Source organism: Poecilia reticulata, chromosome 14, assembly GCF_904066995.2.
Source record: "Poecilia reticulata chromosome 14, P_reticulata-male-v2, whole genome shotgun sequence".
Lineage (NCBI taxonomy): Eukaryota > Metazoa > Chordata > Actinopteri > Cyprinodontiformes > Poeciliidae > Poecilia > Poecilia reticulata.
This window is the reverse complement of record NC_088843.1, coordinates 27,936,101-27,959,901: the sequence shown is the minus strand read 5'-3', so window position 1 is coordinate 27,959,901 and position 23,801 is coordinate 27,936,101. Positions and strand designations below refer to the sequence as shown.

Genomic DNA, 23,801 nt, shown 5'->3' with positions numbered 1-23,801 from the left:
AATATTATTTATATTGATAAATATTACAAAACCGTAATGTACTAATTAATGTTCCCTGTTTCGTTATACATATACTGTACTTTTTAAGAATGATCAAGATTATAAATATTTTTTCTTCCACTTCAAAAATTAAATGTTTTTTGGTCTTACTCAGATAATTTGGACATCCACAAGTGTGGAATTTGCATTGTTAGTATAGGAAAGTGAAAAATACAGAGAATAGCTACAAAACAAAAAACAACAAAAAAGGATAAAGTACGATATACACAGTACAGTATAAAATGACACTATAAAATTTCTCAAATTGTACATTTTACCCTGTAGTAATAATAATAATAATAATGTAAAACATCTGGTTCATGTCCAGGCAATTCATACTCTCCTTTCACACACACACACACACACACACACACACACACACCCACACACACACACACACACACGCACACACACACACACACACGCACACACAACAATAAAACTGTGACAATCAAACAGAATACTAGGAAGCGTTTAGCTTCAGCAAACAAAAGAGAAACTCCTCTAATACATCAAACCGCTTTATGTGAGGTTGCACTGGTTAACGTGAGGATGTCAGTTATGTTAACCACAGAAACAGACAAAGATGTAAAAGCTGATTTATTTTGCACTCAAACTACCTATACTTTCAACTAAACACAAATCATACCCAATATAAACTGATAAAACCAAATCATGTTCTGAAAAAAAAAGAACAGCGTGCACCCATTGCCACAGGTAAAAAAAGTTAAAGGGGAAATGAGGGTTTAGAAGAAGTTCAAACAAGAACAGGAAGAGAGCTGAAAAAAAAATAGCCGAACAAATGAGAATACAAAGGCAGAAGTGCAGTTAGTTGGTTTCAGTGTCAGAGGAGTATGCAGCAGCATTCTCAGAAACAAATGACACGCAGTTTTTCAACTGACAATTAAAAGGGAGTGATAGTTTTTTGAAAAGAAGCACATTTTTGTAAAGCAAGTCAATCACTGGATTTTAATTGCAGCTTTAAAATGAGGTAAGTTATGTTCTAATAAATGTGACAATGTGGCTTAAAGTTCTATCTGAAATCTCTGCAAAACTCTACAAAATTGCAGTATAGACTAATTAGTTTCTGAATAGTAAAAAAAACAAACTTATTTATACATGACTCTTTTTAGCCATGTAAAAATCATAAAAAGACAATTTGTAAAAAAAATTTTAACTTTAAAGAAAAGGAAACGAAACACTTCCTGTGTTCTGTCTACATTTCCTGCCTTCCATTGCATCTCAACCTCATGTCACGTATTTTACTTTTGCAGTTAGAGAGAATGAAAGGTAGCAGTACAATAAAACAAAACTGGCTTATTTTCTTACATCTCATAGCAGCAAACCTTGAACAGAAAAAAATCCAGTCATCCATAAAAGGAAATGGACCGATCACAGGAAGTGGTCAAAGATAAAACCTGTGATTTGACAGGAAGTTAAGATTTCACACAGACTTAAGTCGGGATAAAATGATGTGTTTGTATATATATAAACTGCTCAAAAAAAAATATTTTTTTATTTTTTTGAGCAGTGTATATATACTGTATATTTGTATATAAAATTCCCTTCTCACCCTCTGTGTTGTGGTCTGTTTCATCCTCTGAGCTCGGGTCCTCTACCAGAGGCCTGGGAGCTTGAGGGTTCTGCGCAGTATCTTGGCTGTGCCTAGAACTGCACATTTCTGGACTGAGATGTCTGATATTGTTTTGAGCTATAGCCTTGGAGGTGTAGCCTACTTCAAACCATGAGAGACATTGATAAGCACGACATGCCGGCTCAGACGTTGCCCAGCCAAACAAGGTCTGTGTCAGGTGCTGGGGAACCAGAGCACCTTGATGAAAAATGGGCTACTGGAACAAGATGGAAATGGGTGAGAGGTGAAAACATGGATCTGATCGGTGAAATATACACTCCTGATCAAAATCTTAAGACTAGTCAAAAAATTACAAGAATTTGCATTTTGCACTATTGGATCTTAAGAAGGTTCTAAGTAGAGCTTCACAATGTTAAAAGAAGAAATCAGCGTAAGAGACAAAAACTTTTGAGCAGGGAATTAATTGAAAACTGCATTTACATTCAAACATGATTTTTTCAGCTGATCAAAAGTTTAAGACCATATAGCTCAAAAACCCCCGAAAATCCCCAAAACAGAAATCAAAAGTGTTAAAAAAAATAAGGACTCACTAATGAGTAGCTCACCATTCTTGTTGATGACTTCAAACAATCGTTTAGGCTTGATGCCAGTGTTTCCAGGAGGCTAGTGGGAATGTTGATTCAAGTATTGAAGATGGCTTCACGAAGGGCATCCACTGTCTGGAACTGATGTCCATTTTTGTAAACTTCCCTTACCATCCATCCCCAAATGTTCTCATTTGGGTTTAGACCCAGGGAACATGCAGGATGGTCCAAAAGAGTGATGTAATTCTCTTGGAAGAACTCCTTTGTGAGGCGGCATTAGAGAGACTATATGGACCACCTTCTGTCAAATTTTAATCCGAGTTTGATGGATTAAACGTTATCAAAGCCCGCCCCCTTTAATTACCCCCCCCCCACATAGGACGTTTGTGACCCTGTGACCTCCGATACCCTTCAGTCAAATTTTAATCGGAGTTTGAAGGATTAATTGATATTAACTGCCCCCCTTCCTGTGACCGGAAATTCCACCACGAACAAAAACTTTAATCATATGGGAACTTTGTAACCTCCTGACCTCTCTGTGACCATCTGCTCACCGTTAACTCCTCCCGAACTCTTTGAATTAACCAATAGGAATCATTTACTAAGTGAATAAATAAATATACTATATTCTAAACCATGTTGAATTAGATTAGGAATATTGTAACTATCTCAGGTTTTAAACAGATTGTCATGCAGCGTGTGCGTGCGTGTGTATCTGTCATTAAAGAAGGGGGCCGGGGAGTCTTGCTGCGGGTGTGTGTGCGTGTGTGTGTGTCCTCAAGGATGAGAAACCCGCAGGATACGTCAGACATTCCTTCTGACAATAGCTTACAGTGCATTATTTGATGTTAGACTACCTCTGAAGGAAAACAACAGTTTAACTGTTTTACTACAATATTTAGCTTACGGTGCGTTATTTGGTGTTGGACAACAGACTTATAGTCTGGTAAGAGGGACTGACCTCTGTCCAGCACAGCAAAGTATTTGCGTGTGTGTGTGTGTCCCTGCATAAGAGTGGGTAGGAACCTCTGAATGAAAACAACAGTTTAACTGTTTTACTGTAAATATTTAGCTTACGGTGCGTTATTTGGTGTCGGGCAGAAAATAACTGCTGCATCATCTTTAACAGAACATGAGAAACCTGTTAATTCTATAGCTAGGCAAGAGGGGCTGACCTCTGACCCTCCAACCGTTGATGACTGTCTCAGACAATTCTTCTGAAAGAAAAACCCAGAAGATTCACTGACGCATAACAGTTTAACTGTTTTACTGCAATATTTCAGGTAGCACGACTAGTCAGTGCTGACTGAGTTTGTAATTTCCTTCATCCGTTCCGAAAACAGTCACTTAAATTTTAAACTCCATAGACACTTTTCTGTAACACTTGCTAGTGTGATACATTTCAGTTAAAGTTCCTCATCTGTAATTGTATTTCTTAAGAATATGTGACAGGGACTAAACCGGCCCACGTGAGGCTACTGCTCATATTTATCTTTCAGTTTTCCCTAAAGTTTAAAGTTTTTACACTGCACCACCACGCTCCAAGAGTTGTTCCAACATTTTGTTACCTTTAAAATTATGTACAGCTTTTGTCTCTGACTTATACGCAGTTTGTTTTTTGATACTAATGATCGTTTCCTTCCATCTGTTATCTTACATGCTTAAGTGTGTTCACTAACAAAATATAGTACACATGTAGTTGTTAAGGTTTCACTACTAAAAACTTATAAATGATCAGTGTCAACCATCAGTCTGTATTAAAGTATTTAGTACAATTTCTATTTATTTAGATTTCTATCGATTTATTGAATGATGCTCTATGTAAATATTTATCAAACTGAATGATCATTCAGGTTTTATATAGTTTTTGCTTTCCTTTCAATGTTTGTTGCACAAAATCAAATATATGCTGGCTATCAACCAACAATTCAATCAGTAAATCTTAGGGGTTTTTTCTCAAGTACCCCCTCTCACAGAGACTTACTTACATTTTCTGACACCGGGCCCAACTTATAATAACATTGACTTGTTATTGCTGCACTTTACCTAATAATAAAACATGCTCACTACACAACCAGGCTCCGAGAGTTGGTCACAATGTGGTAAATTGTTTTGTTACCTTTAAAAGTATCCTCAGCTTTTAATGCTGTCTGTTCACTAATGTTCACTAATAGGCAGTAACTGATAAGTAACTGTAACTAATTAGCTTATAAATGATCAATGTGAAGCATCAGTATGTGTTCAAGAAGATCATATCAGTCAGATTTCGTAAAATATCATGATACTCAAAGGAATCAAAATTATAGTTCACAGAAAGGTAATGTATCTTTTTTAGGGAGCTTCGACTGTATGAAAGGAATGATTGAAATATACTATGAAAATATTCAGTTTGCAGAATCCTGATAATAAAACCTCAATTGTGAACTGAATGATTAGATTGCAATTAGACACAAAAGAATCAACTGTTAATTAGTAATCATACTATTGAAATGACTAGCAAGATCTGAACAAACAAGAAACGTGAATACCTCAAGAGATTTCACTCGCAATGAACTGTCTGACTTTCTTTAGCCGACTAAATTTAATCTTACCAAAGTTTTGCCATAGAGCAAACAGGTACTGAGTTTGAAGCGGGTCAGATGCCTCCAGCCGTCTGCTAAAGCTAGACTCCGGCCTTCCTCACTGTAAAATAAAACATTCTGCTTAATAAAAGAGTTCAAGTGAACATCACTTAATTCTCATCAACTTGTTGTTTGTACTCATCTTAAACAAGTGGCAGGAACTTTTGGATATAAAAAAGAAAAAGATGCTTTACAAGTTTATCTATTTAAGTTGAGTCTGCAACAACTAGAATAAAATAAAAAGTGAACTATTTGAAAGTGGTGAATTTTGGCTGGTAAATGTTTAACACACACAGACATTACTCCGTTTCTACTCAAGCAAACCAAAAGGTTTTGAACAGTACAACTATGTCATGTAATGACATCATGTATCTTTTGCTGCTGCTGCTGCTGCTGTAAGCAGAAAGTAAAATAAATTTTGCATTGAATAATATTTTGGATGAGTTTAAGAACATTGTTTGCCAAAATCACACAATGTAACTACACTTGTCTTTTACATGTTGCAATAATTGAATCTTATGAGACAATTGGTTTGCATAAATTTAAGTAACTACAACCTATTTTTCTGCTCCACATACTTGGCTAGCAATGTTCCAGTTTGCTTCCCAGTCTGAACTTCTGCAGAAGAGAGGAGCAGATCTTGATTCAGTCAAATCTTCTATCCTGTATCTCCTGTACTCTGATATTCTACAGAATTTATTCTGTGAAAGCTTTGCTTGCTGGTCTTCTTCATGCTTTGAATGCAGTATCTAGACACTAGTAGACAGCTCATCCAGCTTTTTACTAAACGGCAGTCCTAAAAGTATGTATCTTTAAACTATGAATAAATACGTACAATTTTATAATTATTCGATCCAGCGGTTATAGAAGTTTGATAATGCAATTCAGGGATTGCTGTTTCTTAATGTCAGTATTTCTGCTACTGGAGTGAGATAGTGAGAAAACAAGGAATAGGGTTAGAAGAGGATTTAGAAATACAAAGATAATAGTTGTATTTACTGGGAGAAAGACTATGACTAGTTATCAGGACAGAATGAGACCCGTAAAACTGTTGGGTCCATACAGTTATCTGCAGTCACCTGCTCCAACAATTATAACCCTTTAGGAAATGTTTAGACACAAGGAGCAGGAACATCACAACATCAGATGTATTTTTCATCCATATATCAGTGATTTAAAACTATTTTTAATTTTTGATACCATACGACAGAAAGCAAAGTTGTGCATGAATGTAAAAGTCAATTATTTTCTTCACTGATAGAAAAGTGAAATGTGTTTATTATGAGTAGGATTAACTGAGCTGAAGGAAAACAAAGGAGAAATAAATATTCATTGATACAGAACCGAATCAGTAAATATGAACTTATGAAACTATTGAAACCTTCAAGAATCTTATGTTGTGTAAGATATTTAAGAAAATAATACTGAAACCGCACTCATGAATTTCTTTTTTTGACTGTCATATCTGAAATATGTTACTTTTTTTATGTTGAACACCAGACGTCTCACTTAGTTCCACGACTGCAGTGGATTTTATAGTCAATGTTTAAAGCAGTACTGACTCTGAAGCGATGGAGGAAATTTACGTCAACATGGAACCCGTTAGACAAACATCTAATCATCTAATCACACAGGTAAGAAAAACGTTACAGATAAATCTAGCATGTACTGCATTACATTTTGCTAAGGTTCAGGTTTTTCTTAAGGTTTGAGCAGCTCCAAAGAGAGGCTCTGCCTCTGTGTGGCTTTGGGAATCCTGAATGTTTTACTTTTGGCCGAACTCATCGTCATCCGTGTACGCAGTAAATCTTGTTCTAGTCATCTTTTAAGGATGAGTAAATTTTAAGAGTAAATTTTACGTTTCTCTAATAAAAAATATCATCGACTCTTCTGAAATCAAACTGACCAAATAGCAAGGGTTTGAAAAGCATAAAGCTTGGTGACTCAAAAGTGTTTCAGAGGTGAATCATTACACTGTTACATGAGTTTGATTTAGTTTCAACAATGGATACATTTTCAGCCATTTATATCTTTAATATCTCCTCTTTTTCACACTATCTACCCAACAATTTATTGTTTAGTGTTACCTCAGTTTAAATTCTACAACCATAACCAAAATCATGAAACTATTTTATAAGTCTTAAGCGAAAATACGATGCGACTTCTATTTTTGCGAACATGCTTGTTGATTTTTTTTCCAGCTCATGACATGACAGCAGATTTTTCTGACATTAGTAACTTTCTGACTGAGCAGAACAGCGACAGCGAGTTTCCCTCCACGAACGCTTTTACTGAAGGAACTTTTACTGAAATGTATCACACTAGCAAGTGTTACAGAAAAGTGTCTATAGAGTTTAAAATTTAAGTGACTGTTTTCGGAACGGATGAAGGAAATTACAAACTCAGTCAGCACTGACTAGTCGTGCTACCTGAAATATTGCAGTAAAACAGTTAAACTGTTATGCGTCAGTGAATCTGCTGGTTTTTCTTACAGAAGAATTGTCTGAGACAGTCATCAACGGTTGGAGGGTCAGAGGTCAGCCCCTCTTGCCTAGCTATAGAATTAACAGGTTTCTCATGTTCTGTTAAAGATGATGCAGCAGTTATTTTCTGCCCGACACCAAATAACGCACCGTAAGCTAAATATTTACAGTAAAACAGTTAAACTGTTGTTTTCATTCAGAGGTTCCTACCCACTCTTATGCAGGGACACACACACACACGCAAATACTTTGCTGTGCTGGACAGAGGTCAGTCCCTCTTACCAGACTATAAGTCTGTTGTCCAACACCAAATAACGCACCGTAAGCTAAATATTGTAGTAAAACAGTTAAACTGTTGTTTTCCTTCAGAGGTAGTCTAACATCAAATAATGCACTGTAAGCTATTGTCAGAAGGAATGTCTGACGTATCCTGCGGGTTTCTCATGCTTGAGGACACACACACACGCACACACACCCGCAGCAAGACTCCCCGGCCCCCTTCTTTAATGACAGATACACACGCACGCACACGCTGCATGACAATCTGTTTAAAACCTGAGATAGTTACAATATTCCTAATCTAATTCAACATGGTTTAGAATATCCATCCATCCATCCATTTTCTTCCGCTTATCCGGGGTCGGGTCGCGGGGGCAGCAGCTTCAGAAGGGAGGCCCAGACTTCCCTCTCCCCAGCCACTTCTTCCAGCTCCTCCGGGGGAATCCCAAGGCGTTCCCAGGCCAGCCGAGAGACGTAATCCCTCCACGTGTCCTGGGTCTTCCCCGAGGCCTCCTCCCGGTGGGACGTGGCCGGAACACCTCACCAGGGAGGCGTCCAGGAGGCATCCTTGGTTTAGAATATAGTATATTTATTTATTCACTTAGTAAATGATTCCTATTGGTTAATTCAAAGAGTTCGGGAGGAGTTAACGGTGAGCAGATGGTCACAGAGAGGTCAGGAGGTTACAAAGTTCCCATATGATTAAAGTTTTTGTTCGTGGGGGAATTTCCGGTCACAGGAAGGGGGGGGCAGGGGGGGTAGTTAATATCAATTAATCCTTCAAACTCCGATTAAAATTTGACTGAAGGGTATCGGAGGTCACAGGGTCACAAACGTCCTATGGGGGGGGGAGGTTACAAAGTTTCCATAGGGGAAGGTCACGAGGTCACAAACTTTCCATGGGGGAAGGTCAGGAGGTCACAAACGTCCTATAGGGGGAGGGGGTAATTAAAGGGGGCGGGCTTTGATAACGTTTAATCCATCAAACTCGGATTAAAATTTGACAGAAGGTGGTCCATATAGTCTCTCTGGCATTGTAATCTGCAGCATTGTCCTGTTGAAAAACCCAATCATTACCACACAGACGAGGGCCCTCAGTCATGAGGGATGCCCGCTGCAACATCTCCACATAGCCAGCTGCTGTTTGACACCCCTGCACAACCTGAAGCTCCATTGTTCCATTGAAGGAAAACACACCCCAAATCATGATGGCGCCCCCACCACTGTGTCGTGTAGAAAACATCTCAGGTGGGATCTCCTTGTCATGCCAGTAACGTTGGAAGCCATCAGGACCATCAAAGTTACATTTTTTCTCATCAGAGAAGACAACTTTCTTCCACTTTTCAATGTCCCATGTTTGGCGCACCCTTGCAAAGTCCAAACGGGCAATTTTGTGGCGTTGAAGAAGACATGGCCTTTGAAGACGTTTTTTGTTTTTGAAGCCCTTCTCTCGCAGATGCCGTCTGATGGTTATTGGGCTGCAGTCAGCACCAGTAATGGCCTTAATTTGGGTAGAGGATTTGGGTGTCTTGACGGACAGCCAATCGGATACTGCGGCTCAGAGCTGGTGAAATATTTTTGGGTCTGCCACTTGACTGTTTTGTTCCATAATCCTCAGGATCATTTAAAAAATGCAAAATGACTGTCTTACTGCGTCCAACCTCAGCAGCGATGGCACGTTGTGAGAGGCCTTGCTTATGCAGCTCAACAATCCTACCACGTTCAAAGTCAGTGAGCTTTTTTGCTTTTGCCATCAGGAGGTCTTGACAGTGTAAAGCAGGGGTCCCCAAACATTTTCCTGTGAGGGCCACATAACTTTTTCCTTCTCTGGTGGGGGGCCGGAGTAAGTTTGTAACAGAAAAAGTGTGACGATAGGAGTGCCTAAATGTAAAAATATATTGTTTTCCAGAAAGCACAATCAAATAACATTCTCTGGGTTCTTCACAGGGCTGCACAGTGACGCAGTTGGTAGAGCTGTTGCCTTGCAGCAAGGTTCTGGGTTCAAGCCCCGGTCTTTCTGCATGGACATAAATAATAACATTATTAATTAAATAAATAACAACAGACTTGGAAATTTTGTTGCGGCCGTAGTTTGGGGACCACTGGAGTAAATACTTGAAAGAAAATGACATGGAATCCAGATTTCTGCACAGCTTTTGACTTTTAAAGACTATGGTCTTAAACTTTTGATCAGCTGAAAAAATCATGTTTTGAGTGTAAAGGTTGTTTTCAGAAAATTCCCTGCTCAAAAGTTCTTGTCTCTTGCACTGATCTTTTCCTTTAACATTGTGAAGCTGTACTTAGAACAGTGTTTCTCAACCTTTTTTGGGCCAGCGCCCCCCTAAGCCTTTATCCAGGTCCCTCACCGCCCCCCACCAAAGAATTTGCAGGCTATTTTGCACTGACCATTATTTTATCATTAATATTACTATAACCATTGTAGATGTTTTGATTTTTATGCTTGTTTCTGTATTTATCATCAAAAATAATTTCCCAGAGTACAAAAAAGTCATGGGAATAGAAATTATTTTCACAGGTGTCTATGAAAAATACAATGAACATTCAAGTTAAAATTGGTAGGCCTAACAGCAGCCAATCAGAGTGAAAAAATAATCTTATTCTTTCCCATTTTCTAGTTGTTAAATATTCCACAAAATGACCAGATAAATGATGTTCAACATGCCAGTTTAAACTTTGATCTATTTGCCAAACGACTGAGCTCTGCAACATTAAAACATGGATAGAACTGTAACTACATTAATCATAGCTCTTCTCTTCAGTGTTTGTCGGTTTCTGGTGGTGCAGCTCTGTGGTGATTTCAGGAGAATGGGACATCAGAATATCATCCATAAAACTTCACCCACATGGCATTTATTGTGCAAACCAGAGCTTTCAGTGGAAAAACTAAAGTTCCAGATCATTTTAATGCCATACAAATATGAGACATAAACATGGATTAAAGATATATCTTTAATCCATATCTTTAGATATATCTCCTGCCTATTGATTTATAGATTAATACTTTTACTGCACATAAATTAAAAAGAACAAATCTGGTTCTTAATCAAATCCTAATGAGTCAAATTGAAAGTGTCATGGAGTCATCAGCCTCATGACATTAACACTGACATGAAAAATAATATTGAAGAAATAAATATATCAAGTCTAATTAAAAACATAAATAAGTTATCAGTTCTTTACTGTTATGGTCTGTAAGATATATTTATTCTCAGTATTAGATATGGTCTCAACAAACCCATGGCACTTCAACAATATTATTTCACCTTTTATCTGGAAATAGTGTCTGTTTATTCTTGCCATACAGTCCTCTGTATTAATTATTGCTCTAAAGCAGGGGTGCTCAATACGTCGATCGCGGAAAGGTTTTGAGTCGATCTCGGCAGGTGACGAACTGAACGCCGCCAGGACGCTGAGTCCAGCACTTCCTCCTCTGATAGGCTTATCAAAAATATTCACTAAGATCCTAAACGTTTGTAGCTTCATTAAAAAAAGAATAATTATAAAAAGTCAACGAAATATTTAAAATTAATAATCTCAGTAATTATTGTTTCAACAAGATGTTGCGCAATTCTGTGCGTTTCGGTTCCATTAACAAAAAAAAAAGAAAAAAAGGCGACTCACAGACCGACTGACGACCAGAGTAGGAGTTTAAATTAGCTACTCAACCACCGCTGTGTTCATGAGAGGCTTATTAATAATTGAGAAATAAATATCAAGCCTGGAAACCTGATATAACGGACTGAATGTTGTGTTTTTAATGTAGCCTAATCTTTGCTCGGCTTGCGGGGTGCAGGCGGTTGCCACGGCAACGGGTGTGCTTAAACGACAAAGAGAGTAAAAAGGTAGGAGATGTTTCCAGTTGATAGTCTGTTCGGGTTGTTTTACCTTTTTTTTACCTTTGCTGTGGCTCATCACACCTGCTGTAGTTTCTGAACATTCGATAAACGACAAAATTGGACTAATTACCTCGTTCATTCGTGACTATACGTCACAACAAACATCAAATAGGACAAATATATTTCATTAAGTTTTAACAAATTCTACCGCGATAATTATGTGAAATTAAATTAGTTATGTCCCGACTTCAGAAGATTTGCCTTTACCTTTATTGGGCTCTTTGGTTCCTCCTATCAGTCTGTATTTTCTCATACTGAGGTCATCACACCAAATTTCAGATCCACCATGACTGACTGACACCTGCTGGCGTCAGGTTTGCAACCAGCTTCTGACTGAGAAACCAGTAGGCTGCTCCCAGTGTCAGAATCTCACTGAGGAAGAAACTGCATTAGGCTTTCTGTCACTTTATTATTTCTGCTATAACTGATGTATATTCACATATAATATAAGTCAATAGAGTTTAATTAGCAATTTTTATGTCTTTGTGTCATGAGGTAGATCTCAGGCGGCTGGTGAGAAAAAAAGTAGATCTTGGTCTCAAAATGTTTGGGCACCCCTGCTCTAAAGGTCTTGCCATACCAGTTTATTCCTCTGTATTTACTGTAGTTTCTTAGTTTATTCTTGCATTTTGTTCTTCATTCATTTCCATTTATTTTCTTTTGATTAATATTATCCTCTCTTGGTTTATTGCTATGTCCACTTTAGTTTCTTTCTTGTTGCTAGATTTATTTGATCGTTTATTGACCATCAGTAATATTCTCTCATCACCTGCTGCGCCGCCTAATCGTCATGTGTTTCGCATCATGTGTTGATTTTTCACTGTTCAGCATCGGATTCTCTGTTTTTATGCCATAATTCACATTTAGTTCGTCGCCCCGTTTTATGTCCCGCTTCTCATGTTTCAGAGTTTTGCACAATGTGCGCGTCTTTTTTAAAAACTCCCTACGGTGCAGGGCGGTCGGGAAACGTATCAATGGGGAAAAGGCAGACTGACATAAATCTTTTAAAACAACGGAAACAATTTCAGTATTCCGATTATTGAAATTAAAAAGTGCTGTGGTACCGTTGTTCTATCACACCCGTTTCATACCGGACCACTTACAGCACCGTGTTAACGCTATAAAATGAACGCTCTCTATCGTGGTATCACCCGTGGGTTCATTTTTCAGAGGGATACACAGTGCAAGATTTTAGACAGATTTTAGACAAGACAAGATTTTAGACAAGATTTTAACAGAAGCTAACAAACACTGAATAGAAGAAGAGCTGCCATCAATACAGTTGCAGCCAAGCATGGTTTAATGTTACACAAAACAGTTTTACCAAGTTGCTCAAAGTCTAAACTGGCATTGTTGTGCATTTAAGGTGTAAAGTTTACCTTCGACCAAATGCCCCCCAAAGGCATCCCAGCGCCCCCCTTTTGTAAAAATGTCCGCCAGCGCCCCCTGCTGTCCTCTAAACGCCCCCTGGGGGGCGGTACCGCCCACGTTGAGAACCGCCAACTTAGAACCTTCTTAAGATCCAATAGTGCAAAATGCAAATTCTTGCAATTTTTTGACTGGTCTTAAGATTTTGATCAGGATTGTATATGTATTTATTATTAGTTTCACGCAAAAACGTGAAGAAAGTGTGACAACTTTCTTGAAAGCTCACCGTGAAAGCTGAAAACAGATTGTTTGAGCTTTCACGGTGTCCGTAATTTGCATTTTGCACTATTGGATCTTAAGAAGGTTCTAATTCTTACAACCTTCTTAAGATCCAATAGTGCAAAATGGAAATTCTTGCAATTTTTTAACTGGTCTTATGATTTTGATCAGGAGTATATATATATATAGTGGCAGATGTCCAAGAAAGAGTCTCGGGTATGAAAAACTGGACAGCACCAGGACCTGACATGATCCATGCCTACTGGCTGAAGAAACTCACTGCCCTCCATGAGCAACTCAACTGAACCAGCTGCTACAAAATGGGACTCACCCTGAATGGTTAACTGAAGGGCGTACAATCCTGATCCAGAAGGATCCCTCAAAGGGTTCAGTTTCATCCAACTATCGGCCAATGACCTGTCTCTCTACAACGTGGAAGCTCATGTCAGGCATCATAGCGGCTAAGATAAGTGGGCACATGGATTAATACATGAGCACGGCACAGAAGGGCATAGGCATAAATAGCAGAGGAGCCAAACACCAACTCCTTGTAGACCACACAGTCGTCCAAGGCTGTAATACCCGACACACCAACCTGTGCATGGCTTGGATTGATTACAAGAAAGCCTATGACTCAATGCCACACACTTGGATCACTGAATGCTTAGAGATGTACAACATCAATAGGATTCTAAGAGCCTTCATTGCAAACTCAATGGAGCTGTGGAAAACCACCCTTGAAGCCAACTGCAAACCACTTGCACAAGTGTCCATCAAATGTGGCATATACCAAGGAGATGCTCTGTCCCCACTGCTGTTCTGCATAGGCCTGAACCCCCTCAGCCAAATCATCAACAAGACTGGCTACGGATACTGACTCAAGAATGGGGCCACCATCAGTCACCTCCTCTACATGGATGACATCAAGCTGTACGCCAAGAGCGAGCGAGACATCGACTCACTGATCCACACAACCAGGATCTACAGCACTGATATTGGGATGTCATTCGGACTAGAAAAGTGTGGTCGGATGGTTACAAAGAGAGGGAAGGTCGTCCACACAGAAGGGGTCTCACTCCCAGAAGAAACAACAGCAGACATAGAGCACAGTTACAAGTACCTGGGAATACCACAACCAAATGGCAACCTCGATGAGGTCACAAGGAAAAGAGCCACAGCCAAATACCTCCAACGAATAAGGCAAGTCCTGAGAAGCCAATTCAATGGCAAGAACAAGATCCGTGCAATAAACAGCTATGCCTTACCAGTAATCAGATACACTGCAGGAATAATTAGCTGGCCAATGGAAGAGATAAAGGCCACAGATGTTAAGACTCGGAAGCGACTAACCATTCATGGAGGGTTCCACCCCAAATCTAGCACCCTGAGAATGTACACGAGCTGTAAGGAAAGAGGCAGAGGACTAGTGAGTGTGAGTGCCACTGTCCAGGATGAAACATCCAAGGTCCATAGATACATTGAGGACAAAACCTCAACAGACAATGTGCTCAGCGAATGTCTCAGACAATGGAGAACAGAGGATGAGGTGCTGGAGGTACCATCATGGGAGGACAAGCCCCTACATGGGATGTACCACCGACAAATAACAGAAGTGGCTGATATCAGGAAATCTTACCAATGGCTGGAAGAAGCTGGACTCAAGAACAGCACAGAGGCACTCATCCTGGCTGCACAGGAACAGGCCCTAAACACCAGAGCAATAGAGGCTCAGACCAGACAAGACCCAAGGTGTAGGTTGTGCAAGGAGGACCCCGAGACAGTCCAGCACATAACAGCAGGGTGCAACAAGCTGGCAGGGAAAGTGTACATGGAACGACATAACCAAGTGGCGGGCATAGTGTACAGGAACATCTGTGCAGAATATGGACTGGAAGCCATGATCAAAGTGGGGGAAAACCCCCAAAGGTGGTGGAGAATGACCGAGCTAAGATCCTGTGGGACTTCCAGATCCAGACAGACAAAATGGTAATGGTGAACCAACCGGACATTGTGGTGGTGGATAAAGAACAGAGGAAAGCCGTTGTGGTGGATGTAGCAATACCAAGTGATTGCAACATCAGGAAAAAGGAGCACGAGAAACTAGAGAAATACCCAGGGCCTCGGAGAGGAACTGGAAAAGGCCTGGAAGGTGAAGACCACAGTGGTGCCTGTGGTCATCGGGGCCCTTGGGGGAAGTAACCCCCAAACTGCAGCAGTGGTTAAAACAGATCCCAGGAACAACATCAGACATCTCAGTCCAGAAATGTGCAGTTCTAGGCACAGCCAAGATACTGGAGGAACTCTCAAGCTCCCAGACCTCTGGTAGTGGACCCGAGCTCAGAGCATGAAACAGACCACCCACGGAGGGTGAGAAGGAAATTTATATGTATGTATGTATGTATGTATGTATGTATGTATGTATGTATGTATGTATGTATGTATGTATGTGCTGTTTGCTCCTTGTTTTTCCCATCTGCTTCTCTCTTCTGTAGTGAGTCCAGTTTGTGTGCTGTGAGAGCGACAGTCTTGCTTTATGATGACAGCAGTAAGCGCTGGTTACCGGCAGGGTCAGATGCGACCCATGTCAGCCGTGTCCAGATCTATCACAACGCTTCAACAAACACCTTCAGAGTGGTGGGCCGCAAACTGCAGGCTGACCAGCAGGTATGGGACAAGAAACACACGTCCTCCAATATAATATGCAATTTCTCAGAGTTTTTGAAAAATGTTGAGCTGAAAGGTATTCACTTTAGAGAACACATAGTTATTTTAATTTTAAAAGGCAACTTTAGTCATAAGACATAATGCACTTTCCAACATGTTCCAATATGATGACCATCTCAGTACAACTGAAATGTCTGTATGACACTTATGTTTTTGAAATTTACTTTATGACATAAATCTTACCAATTTTCTCTTTTACTTTTTTGCTGTTTGTTGGACTTAAGGATTTCCTTAATTTGTTTATCCTCCTACAAATTAACATATTTTTTAACTTATTTTTTTAACACCACAATACTTGTCAGATTTTGAAAAAAATAGCTTTGAAAAAGCAGGATGAATCAAAATTAATATGAATCTGTGCATGTAATCACGGTTAATCTGTACTGTTTTGTCATAATTGATGTGAAAAAATTAAGAAAATGTAAAGAATAACTTGGAATATTCATAATTCATTTAAACTAAAACAAAATTAAGTAATACTGTATTAACTACCAGGAAGAAAAAAACGGAGCTTGAAAATTCAAACCCTTTGCCGAGTTTATGAAAATCTTGTTGAATTGTATAGATTTGCTGTAAAATTATGGAAGAGACAAACAAAGACATAACCCTAATTTGTCAAGTCATATTTTTGCATCCTTGCTATAACTTATGTGTCCCTGTTAAGCTGATGTGTTGAATTCAGGCCAACATTTCATTGCCAGCTTGTGCCAATAAGATACTGCCTTGAATCTTCGGTCCGTGTTATTCAATCATTTTGGCCCCACAGAAAAAGATAAAAATTCTCAACATTTATCACAAGGAATCATACTGGAAAATTATATGAGCATATAAACCAACTCAACATGATAAATTTATAGCTCTTAACATTTGTGCTCTGGCTCTAGTATGAATGACATGAATTAAAAAAAATTAAAAATTAACTAAAATACAAATAATAATAATAATAATAATAATAATAATAATAATAGCAATAATCATGATGTAAGAAATGTAATACTTTATATGTGGTTCTTTTTATATCAGGTAGTGCTCAACTGCCCCATTGTCAAAGGGATGAAGTATAATCAAGCAACAGCAACCTTTCATCAGTGGCGAGATCCTAAACAGGTGTGGGGATTAAATTTTGGCAATAAAGAAGATGCAGCTCTGTTTGCCAACTCCATGACTCACGCATTAGAGGTTCTCAGTGGATTCGGAAGTGCAGGTACCAAAAGATGAGCAAGGCATGTTCTGATCTATATATATATATATATATATATATATATATATATATATATATATATATATATATATACAGACAGACAGATGAGTGTGTCTACATATGTATGTATATGTTAAGATGATGTAAAAACTCTCTCACAGGTTCTGCTAACAATGGACCATCTCCTCAGCAACTTGAAGAGCAGAAAAGGTACAACTATCCAGAACAGTCATGTGTTTGATATTTTCATTAAACTTTGTGATTATAGAGCATAATTTAAGCTTTTGTTTTTGTTCAGACTTGAACAACAAAAGCAGGAGCAGCTAGAGAGAGAGCAAAAGCGGTCAGATACCCCTGCCTCTTCCCCAGCTGCTCCTCCAGCTCCACCACCACCTCCTCCAGCTCCAACCCCACCAGCACCTCCACCTCCTCCTCCCCCTCCCTCTGGTGGTGCAGTCCCACCTGCACCACCTCCACCCCCTGCAGGAGGAAGTGGAAAAGTTGGAGGACAAGGGGGTGGTAGTGATCTTGCATCCGCCCTTGCAGGAGCTAAATTACGGAAAACAGTAAAGGTAGAGGCATCACGCAGGATGTATAAAGTCTGTGTGTAAAAAAAAAAAAAGTTGGAGTTTTCTGACTTGGATAGAATTAACAATCTCCTTTATTTTTGGTAACTTTTTCTATGTATTATCCACTTTATTTCCACAACAGATCCATGACAGAAGTTGAACAAACCCTGACGCATACAAACCTAACACACCCAAGCAGCTGCAAACTGCAAACAGATTGCAACTGTTTGGAAGCCACAGCTGTGCTGTGTTGAGCCACAAACACAATGCAGGCTATGCTCCTTTGACCACACAATATCACATCGTTGAGCTTGTAGGCACTACCAGAGGGGCCAGAGAGGCTTTTCTTAAGCTAACTGTTGGTCATGTGATCAAAGGAGCCTAAAATTTACATAGATAATTAAGCATTATAACAATTCAGCGTTATAAATTCAATGTCTCAAAAATGTCGGATTCTACTTAGATAATTTCCTCCATAAGTATCTTATGTATTTGCAAATTTAATCAAGGAGTAATTGTAAAAGGACATCCATTAAACTTTGTAAATAAGATTTAGTGGTTTTGATCCCTTACCATTTTTTCTCACCATAAACATGAAGCTATTTTGAGCTTTCCTTAACATTGGAAGACAAAAAATAAACTAATTAGAGGTGCTTTGATTTCTGAAGGATGAGGGCGCAGCATCAGCCCCAGCTCCAGCTCCCAAAGCATCATGCTCATCATCATCTGATGGGGGCGGGGGAGGCGGCCTTATGGGAGAAATGAGTGCAATTTTGGCAAGGAGGTGAGTTATAACCGTCATACATTGATTTTCTCAGCATTTTTCTGATCCACCAAAGAATGTGAACAGAATGAAGAGTAACTATAAGTTCAACATCAAGAACATTTAGTGTATTATAGAAGTAGTTTTTCATTTCTTCCAACAAACTTACCTAAAACAAACTTGACTATGCTTAAAAGTCAAAAACAAAAACTAGCAATTCTCCTTTCATTGCTTGAGTTTTTAAACACAAAAATGTTTAACTAATTCTCAATTTCTGAGGACGTAACAGGCTTTTTCAGGCTATCAACTAGGTTTTTTTTTTGTCTTTTACTATTTTTTGGAGAAATGCATTGATGTGAGAAATGTACCAAACTGTAATTTCTGTCAGCAAAATAAAATAACCACTCTAACTTCACAAGAGACTTGAACTTAATTTTGATTAATATGTTTATTGATATTTTTGCATATAGAACAAAGGTGTTTACATATTTCAGGGTGCAAAAGTGTTGAGCTTAAACAAATTGTTTACACCATTGACTGTTAAGACTGTTAAGGCCACTGTATGTTTTGTCTTAGTCTGGGTGTTTTGCCGCTCCACAAAATATGACAAATAGCTGAATCTAATAATTTAAAAACAAACAGAAATTTGGCAAGATGTTCATCTTAATGGTACTCATTCTCCCAATCAGAGAGTGGGAGAGGTTCTCAGAAAAATATTCAAAGGCTCTATTGTAAGTGCAAGAAAGACGGGTGACAGAGGGCAGCCCTGTCTACAACCTCTATTTAAAAACAAGTATCTGGATCAGTTCTTATTGGTAATAATACTGGCACAAGTCAGTGTATATAGAAGGCATATTCTATATACACTGGATTTATCTATATACACTAAATTTGGATTTTTTACCAAATCCAAATTTAGTTAAAACAGCAAAACATTCAACCCGATCAAACGTCTTTTCACCGTCTGTTGATATGACAACCGCAGGTGCAATTGTAGTCTCCCTCGAATAAACAACATTTAACAAAGTGCAAACACTGTAATAAAGTTGACACCCCTTTATGAAATGAAGCCAAGTGTGTGGGCTTATTATAGGGATATATGTAAGGATCCTTGTCCTTCTTTAAGAGAACACTGATGTCGAATTGAACTTAATTTCATCATTACTTTTTATGCTTTATCAAAAAATTACCTTACTTTACACACAAGGATAGAATAAATAAGCTGAACTTTAATAATAATAACAATAAAGCTTATTCATTATGCCTTATGTAAAGAACCCAGTAACATAAAAATAACTAAAGTAAAGATTACAGATAGACAGACATTTAGGTAGCTAGGAAAATATTTCAAAATATGGATATGATGACTGGCTCAGTCTATTATGTATTTTATACATTTATTTTTGTCTCTCTTATCAGGAAGAAAGCTGCTGATAAGCCTGTGGAAAAAGTGAAAGAACCTAGCGCTGTAAATGTTCCTCTTCTCATGATAATATTATTATTTGTTGAGTGAACAGGGGACTATCTTGCTTGACACTACATGTGGTTTATTTGTTTGCCACAACAGGAAGAATGTGCTCCCGCAAATGCAAAGTTCTTTGGATCAGGGGGTGAGTAAATTCTTCCATTGTTTTTTAACAACAAGATTTACTTCTTCCCACTTAATACACCTTCCCTCTTCCAACTTTATAGAAACATAAATGTATGTTTTTATGAATAAAATTTCACATAGCTAAATAACAATATCACATTGTAAAAATAAATATTTTAGCAGAAATCAACGAGCTGAAATATAAATCTGCTTCAACACCAAGGTAAGAGAAGACTTCAGTACATAGGTTACTGAGGGCTCGTGTTATATAATGTGCTTTAAAACACTTGCAGTTCTCTGTAAATGTTCAGCAAGCCTTTGTTAAACAAATACTGTTTTGTAACAGGCCAAAAACTGCCACCCAGAAAGACATCAGCTCCAGCACATCTGCCCAAAGTCCTGGGTCCAGGTACAGCCAGTTTTTTCTCATTTTGTATGTGTACTTATGTGGTGCGTACAGTCTTAAGCAACAATATATCAAAAGGACATTTTTGAGCTATATGTATATTTAGCAGCTACATTTCATTAAATATTTTGGTGACACAAATCTTTTCTATTTTTACAGCTCAAAATGTTAGCTTTCTGAAGCAAGTTTTAATGTAAAATTGTTTTAATACATATAGATTCTTTTTTTATGTTCTGGAAAAAAAAGGACACACTTGAGCATATGCCACCACTTAGGTGAATTTAAAGAAGAGTCCTTGTCAAACCTGTTCGATCCGACATAGTGACAGAAAACAGAGAAATCTGTTGAAATAATGAAAATACATTTCTTTAAAGTATTTTTTCCCCCATCTGTTCCTCTAAAATGGATTTAAGCACATTGAATATCCATTTTAGAGGATTTAAGCATTCTCTAAAATGCTTAAATCCTGGAAGCTCTAAAATGCTTCTTGAGAATTCCATTGGAATTCTCTGTGTGAGAATTCCAGTTCATACATAATTATATGAAATCCTATTTGATAGATTCAATAAATCAAATTCAATCCAATAATAGTTGAAACAGGGCTGCACAATGGCGCAGTTGGTAGAGCTGTTGCCTTGGAGCAAGAAGGTTCTGGGTTCGATTCCCAGCCTAGGGTCTTTCTGCATGGAGTCTCCATGTTCTCCCTGTGCATGTGTGAGTTCTCCGGTACTCCAGCTTCCTCCCACAGTCCAGAAATATGACTGTCAGTTTAATTGGCCTCTCTAAATTCTCCCAAGTGTGAGTGTGTGTGTGTGTGCATGGTTGTTTGTCCTGTCTGTCTCTGTGTTGCCCTGCTACAGACTGGCGACCAGCCCAGGGTGTACCCCCCCCCCCTCGCCCAGAATGTTAACTAGGGACAATGGAATACATAAAATGGATGGATGAATAGTTGAAACAAGATCCAATTAAATACACATTTCAATTTAGTCAGAATTGAGATGTAACATGGTCAAATTGACTAAATCATAGGTTACAGTATCAAAGGAAGACTTGCTCATTGCATTCAGTAATTGACTTTGCTGAATCCCTCGTTCTGGGAATCACATGTGGAAGAGAACCACTCCTCATTAACAGGAAACTAACTTCAACAGAACCAAGCATGACATAAAGGATCATATAATTTGACCAGGTTTGAGTTGTAGACAAAAGAGAATCCCTAGTTCAGAAGTACTTTTTATTTGAAATAAGAGCAGACAGCATTAACTGAACTGGACAAGCCTATATTGACTTTCATTGGTTCATTGGTACATAAATGGCAATAAGCAATAGTTGGAATGTGTGTGTTATGTTTGTGTGTGCAGGTGTGTGCGTGCACACGCGTGTGTATGATGAGTTCATTTTCTGTTTTAGCCTTTTGTCACTGGTGTTTCATATTGGTATAATATGAATATTTGTATTCTTAATTAAATAATGTTCAAAAAGAAAAAAAGGAGACAAGTCCCATTCAAGAAGTACAAAAACAAAGTTGAAAACACATGGTTTACAGTTATTAAAACACAAGCACTGCCATTGACACAAGACATCATAGATATCATTCAATTGAGCATATTTAGCAAAATTGCATAAGTTCATGTATACCCTATAAACATCTACTTTCTAGGTTCACATGAGTCATTTTTGGAACAGTCTGAAACATCTATTTTGGGGCATTTGCTTTAAAAATACAGCTCCAACTGAAAGCAAATGTGTACTTTTGCCTCAACAGACTGAAAGTGGTGAAGAAAAAGTCAGATAATGAAGAAGGAGACGGTGATATGGAGCGTGTCAAGCAGGTTAGATAGTCAGTTTGTATTATAATGTGCAGCAATCACAGCCAGACAGTAATGTTTGATTTTCTTTTTTGCAATAATTTAGAAATCAAGTTAATTTGTTTCAAAACACAGACTAATGCTTTTGCAAAAACTGCACAGATCTTACTGTGCCATTTTATGTCTTAAGGAGATTATAGAAGAGGTGAAAAAAGAGCTTAACAAGATTAAGGACGAGATTATCAAAGGTAAGGTTTTAAACTATAGTTGCTACTTAAGGTCAGGTCCAACAATAGGTTGCAATTGTGTGCTGTGCATGTACTACAAAATACTATAAATATTATGACTGACATTGATTTTTGTCTCTTCAAGCTTTGCTCAAGGAACTCCAAAGATAAATGATGTACGTTACATACAGCAGAAAGGCCTAACAATATGAAGAAGAGATATGATTCTCATGCAAATCGCTGGCAAAATACTTACTGTGCTGTAGTACTGTAATTTTGATGGAATTAAATGTTTAAACATCACTTATATCTTTTTCGATGCTATTTAGATTTTAATTCTGATATTGATGCAAATATAAACTATTATAAATAATAAATTGATACAAATCTATTTTTTTCTGTGGCTTTGTGAGATGAGCAGCAACTGCATTTTTTGCAGTTGTCATAAACTTCTTATTGCACAATCTAATGTTTTAAGTGGATTTTTAAAAATGTCATCTTAAGTTTTATGCTAGCAGAAAAGTATGAGGGGCCGTTTAGGACAAAATCTATGTTTTGTCTCTCACAAAAGACTAAAGACTCATGCACGCACACACAAAATATGAAAATTGCACATATATACTAGTAAAATGTCACACGCATACAATTTTTCTCACACATACACAAAACTTGCGCATACACACACAACTAAAATATCACACGCATACAATTTTTCTCTTACACACAAAATACTAAATTGCGCATACACACTACTGAAATATCACACATGCATACACAAAACAAAATTGCAAAAACGCACAACTAAAATATCACACACGCAATTTTTTTTTCTCACGCATACATAAAACCAAGACTGCACATATAAACTACTAAAATATAGACCAATGTTCTTGTATGTGTGAGAGACATTTTTGTATGTGTGAGAGTTGTCACGGAAGAGGCGGGGCATAATTTGGAGATCAGATGGAGATGCAGTGAAGTTAGCTTTAAGTTGAATATTGAAGCTCCACGGTGTAAGCGTCGTTTAGCTCAAGGTTAATCCGATTTATGAACGCTAATTTCGGCCAGCCATTCTCTACCGCTCCCTTCTCAAGCACTTGGAGGTTCACTTAGGGCTCTACTCCAGCTTTAAAGCCGAAGTAAGCGGCATTATAGAGCCGGCGTCAGAACCGGAGTAAGTATTTTGTGTGTGTAAGAGAAAAATTGTATGCGTGCGTGATATTTTAGTTGTGTGTATGTACAATTTTAGTTTGTGTATGCGTGTTAGAAAAATTGTTTGCGTGTGACATTTTATTAGTATACATGTGCAATTTTCATATTTTGTGTGTGTGCATGAGTCTTTAGTCTT

The 23,801-nt window shown here is 38.2% G+C and overlaps 1 protein-coding gene across 3 annotated transcripts; it reads left to right on the top strand.

Moving 5' to 3' along the window:
• Positions 1-611: 611 nt before the first annotated feature.
• On the top strand, positions 612-22,844 carry LOC103476358 (vasodilator-stimulated phosphoprotein-like). Of its 3 annotated transcripts, none has more exons than XM_008428635.3 (13): positions 612-1,030; positions 15,657-15,828; positions 16,912-17,092; positions 17,251-17,299; positions 17,388-17,661; positions 18,327-18,442; positions 19,841-19,889; positions 19,989-20,031; positions 20,193-20,235; positions 20,359-20,421; positions 22,184-22,250; positions 22,417-22,474; positions 22,599-22,844. In XM_008428635.3, the coding sequence occupies exons 1-13, from the start codon at positions 1,026-1,028 to the stop codon at positions 22,622-22,624; spliced, it is 1,146 nt and encodes a 381-aa protein (XP_008426857.1). In that variant the 5' UTR covers positions 612-1,025; the 3' UTR covers positions 22,625-22,844. The 3 variants fall into 3 exon arrangements, with proteins under 3 accessions (XP_008426857.1, XP_081471691.1, XP_081471690.1); XM_081615565.1 differs by lacking the exon at positions 612-1,030 and adding an exon at positions 10,661-11,463; XM_081615564.1 differs by lacking the exon at positions 612-1,030 and adding an exon at positions 15,412-15,531.
• Positions 22,845-23,801: the final 957 nt, after the last annotated feature.

Coding starts and splice junctions, on each gene's coding strand:
- LOC103476358 (XM_081615564.1), top strand. CDS start 15,509: ATGAAACAGACCACCCACGGAGG. Junction 15,829..16,911: donor AACTGCAGGCTGACCAGCAG/GTATGGGACAAG, acceptor TTTTTATATCAG/GTAGTGCTCAACTGCCCCAT. Junction 20,032..20,192: donor AAAGTTCTTTGGATCAGGGG/GTGAGTAAATTC, acceptor TAAATATTTTAG/CAGAAATCAACGAGCTGAAA.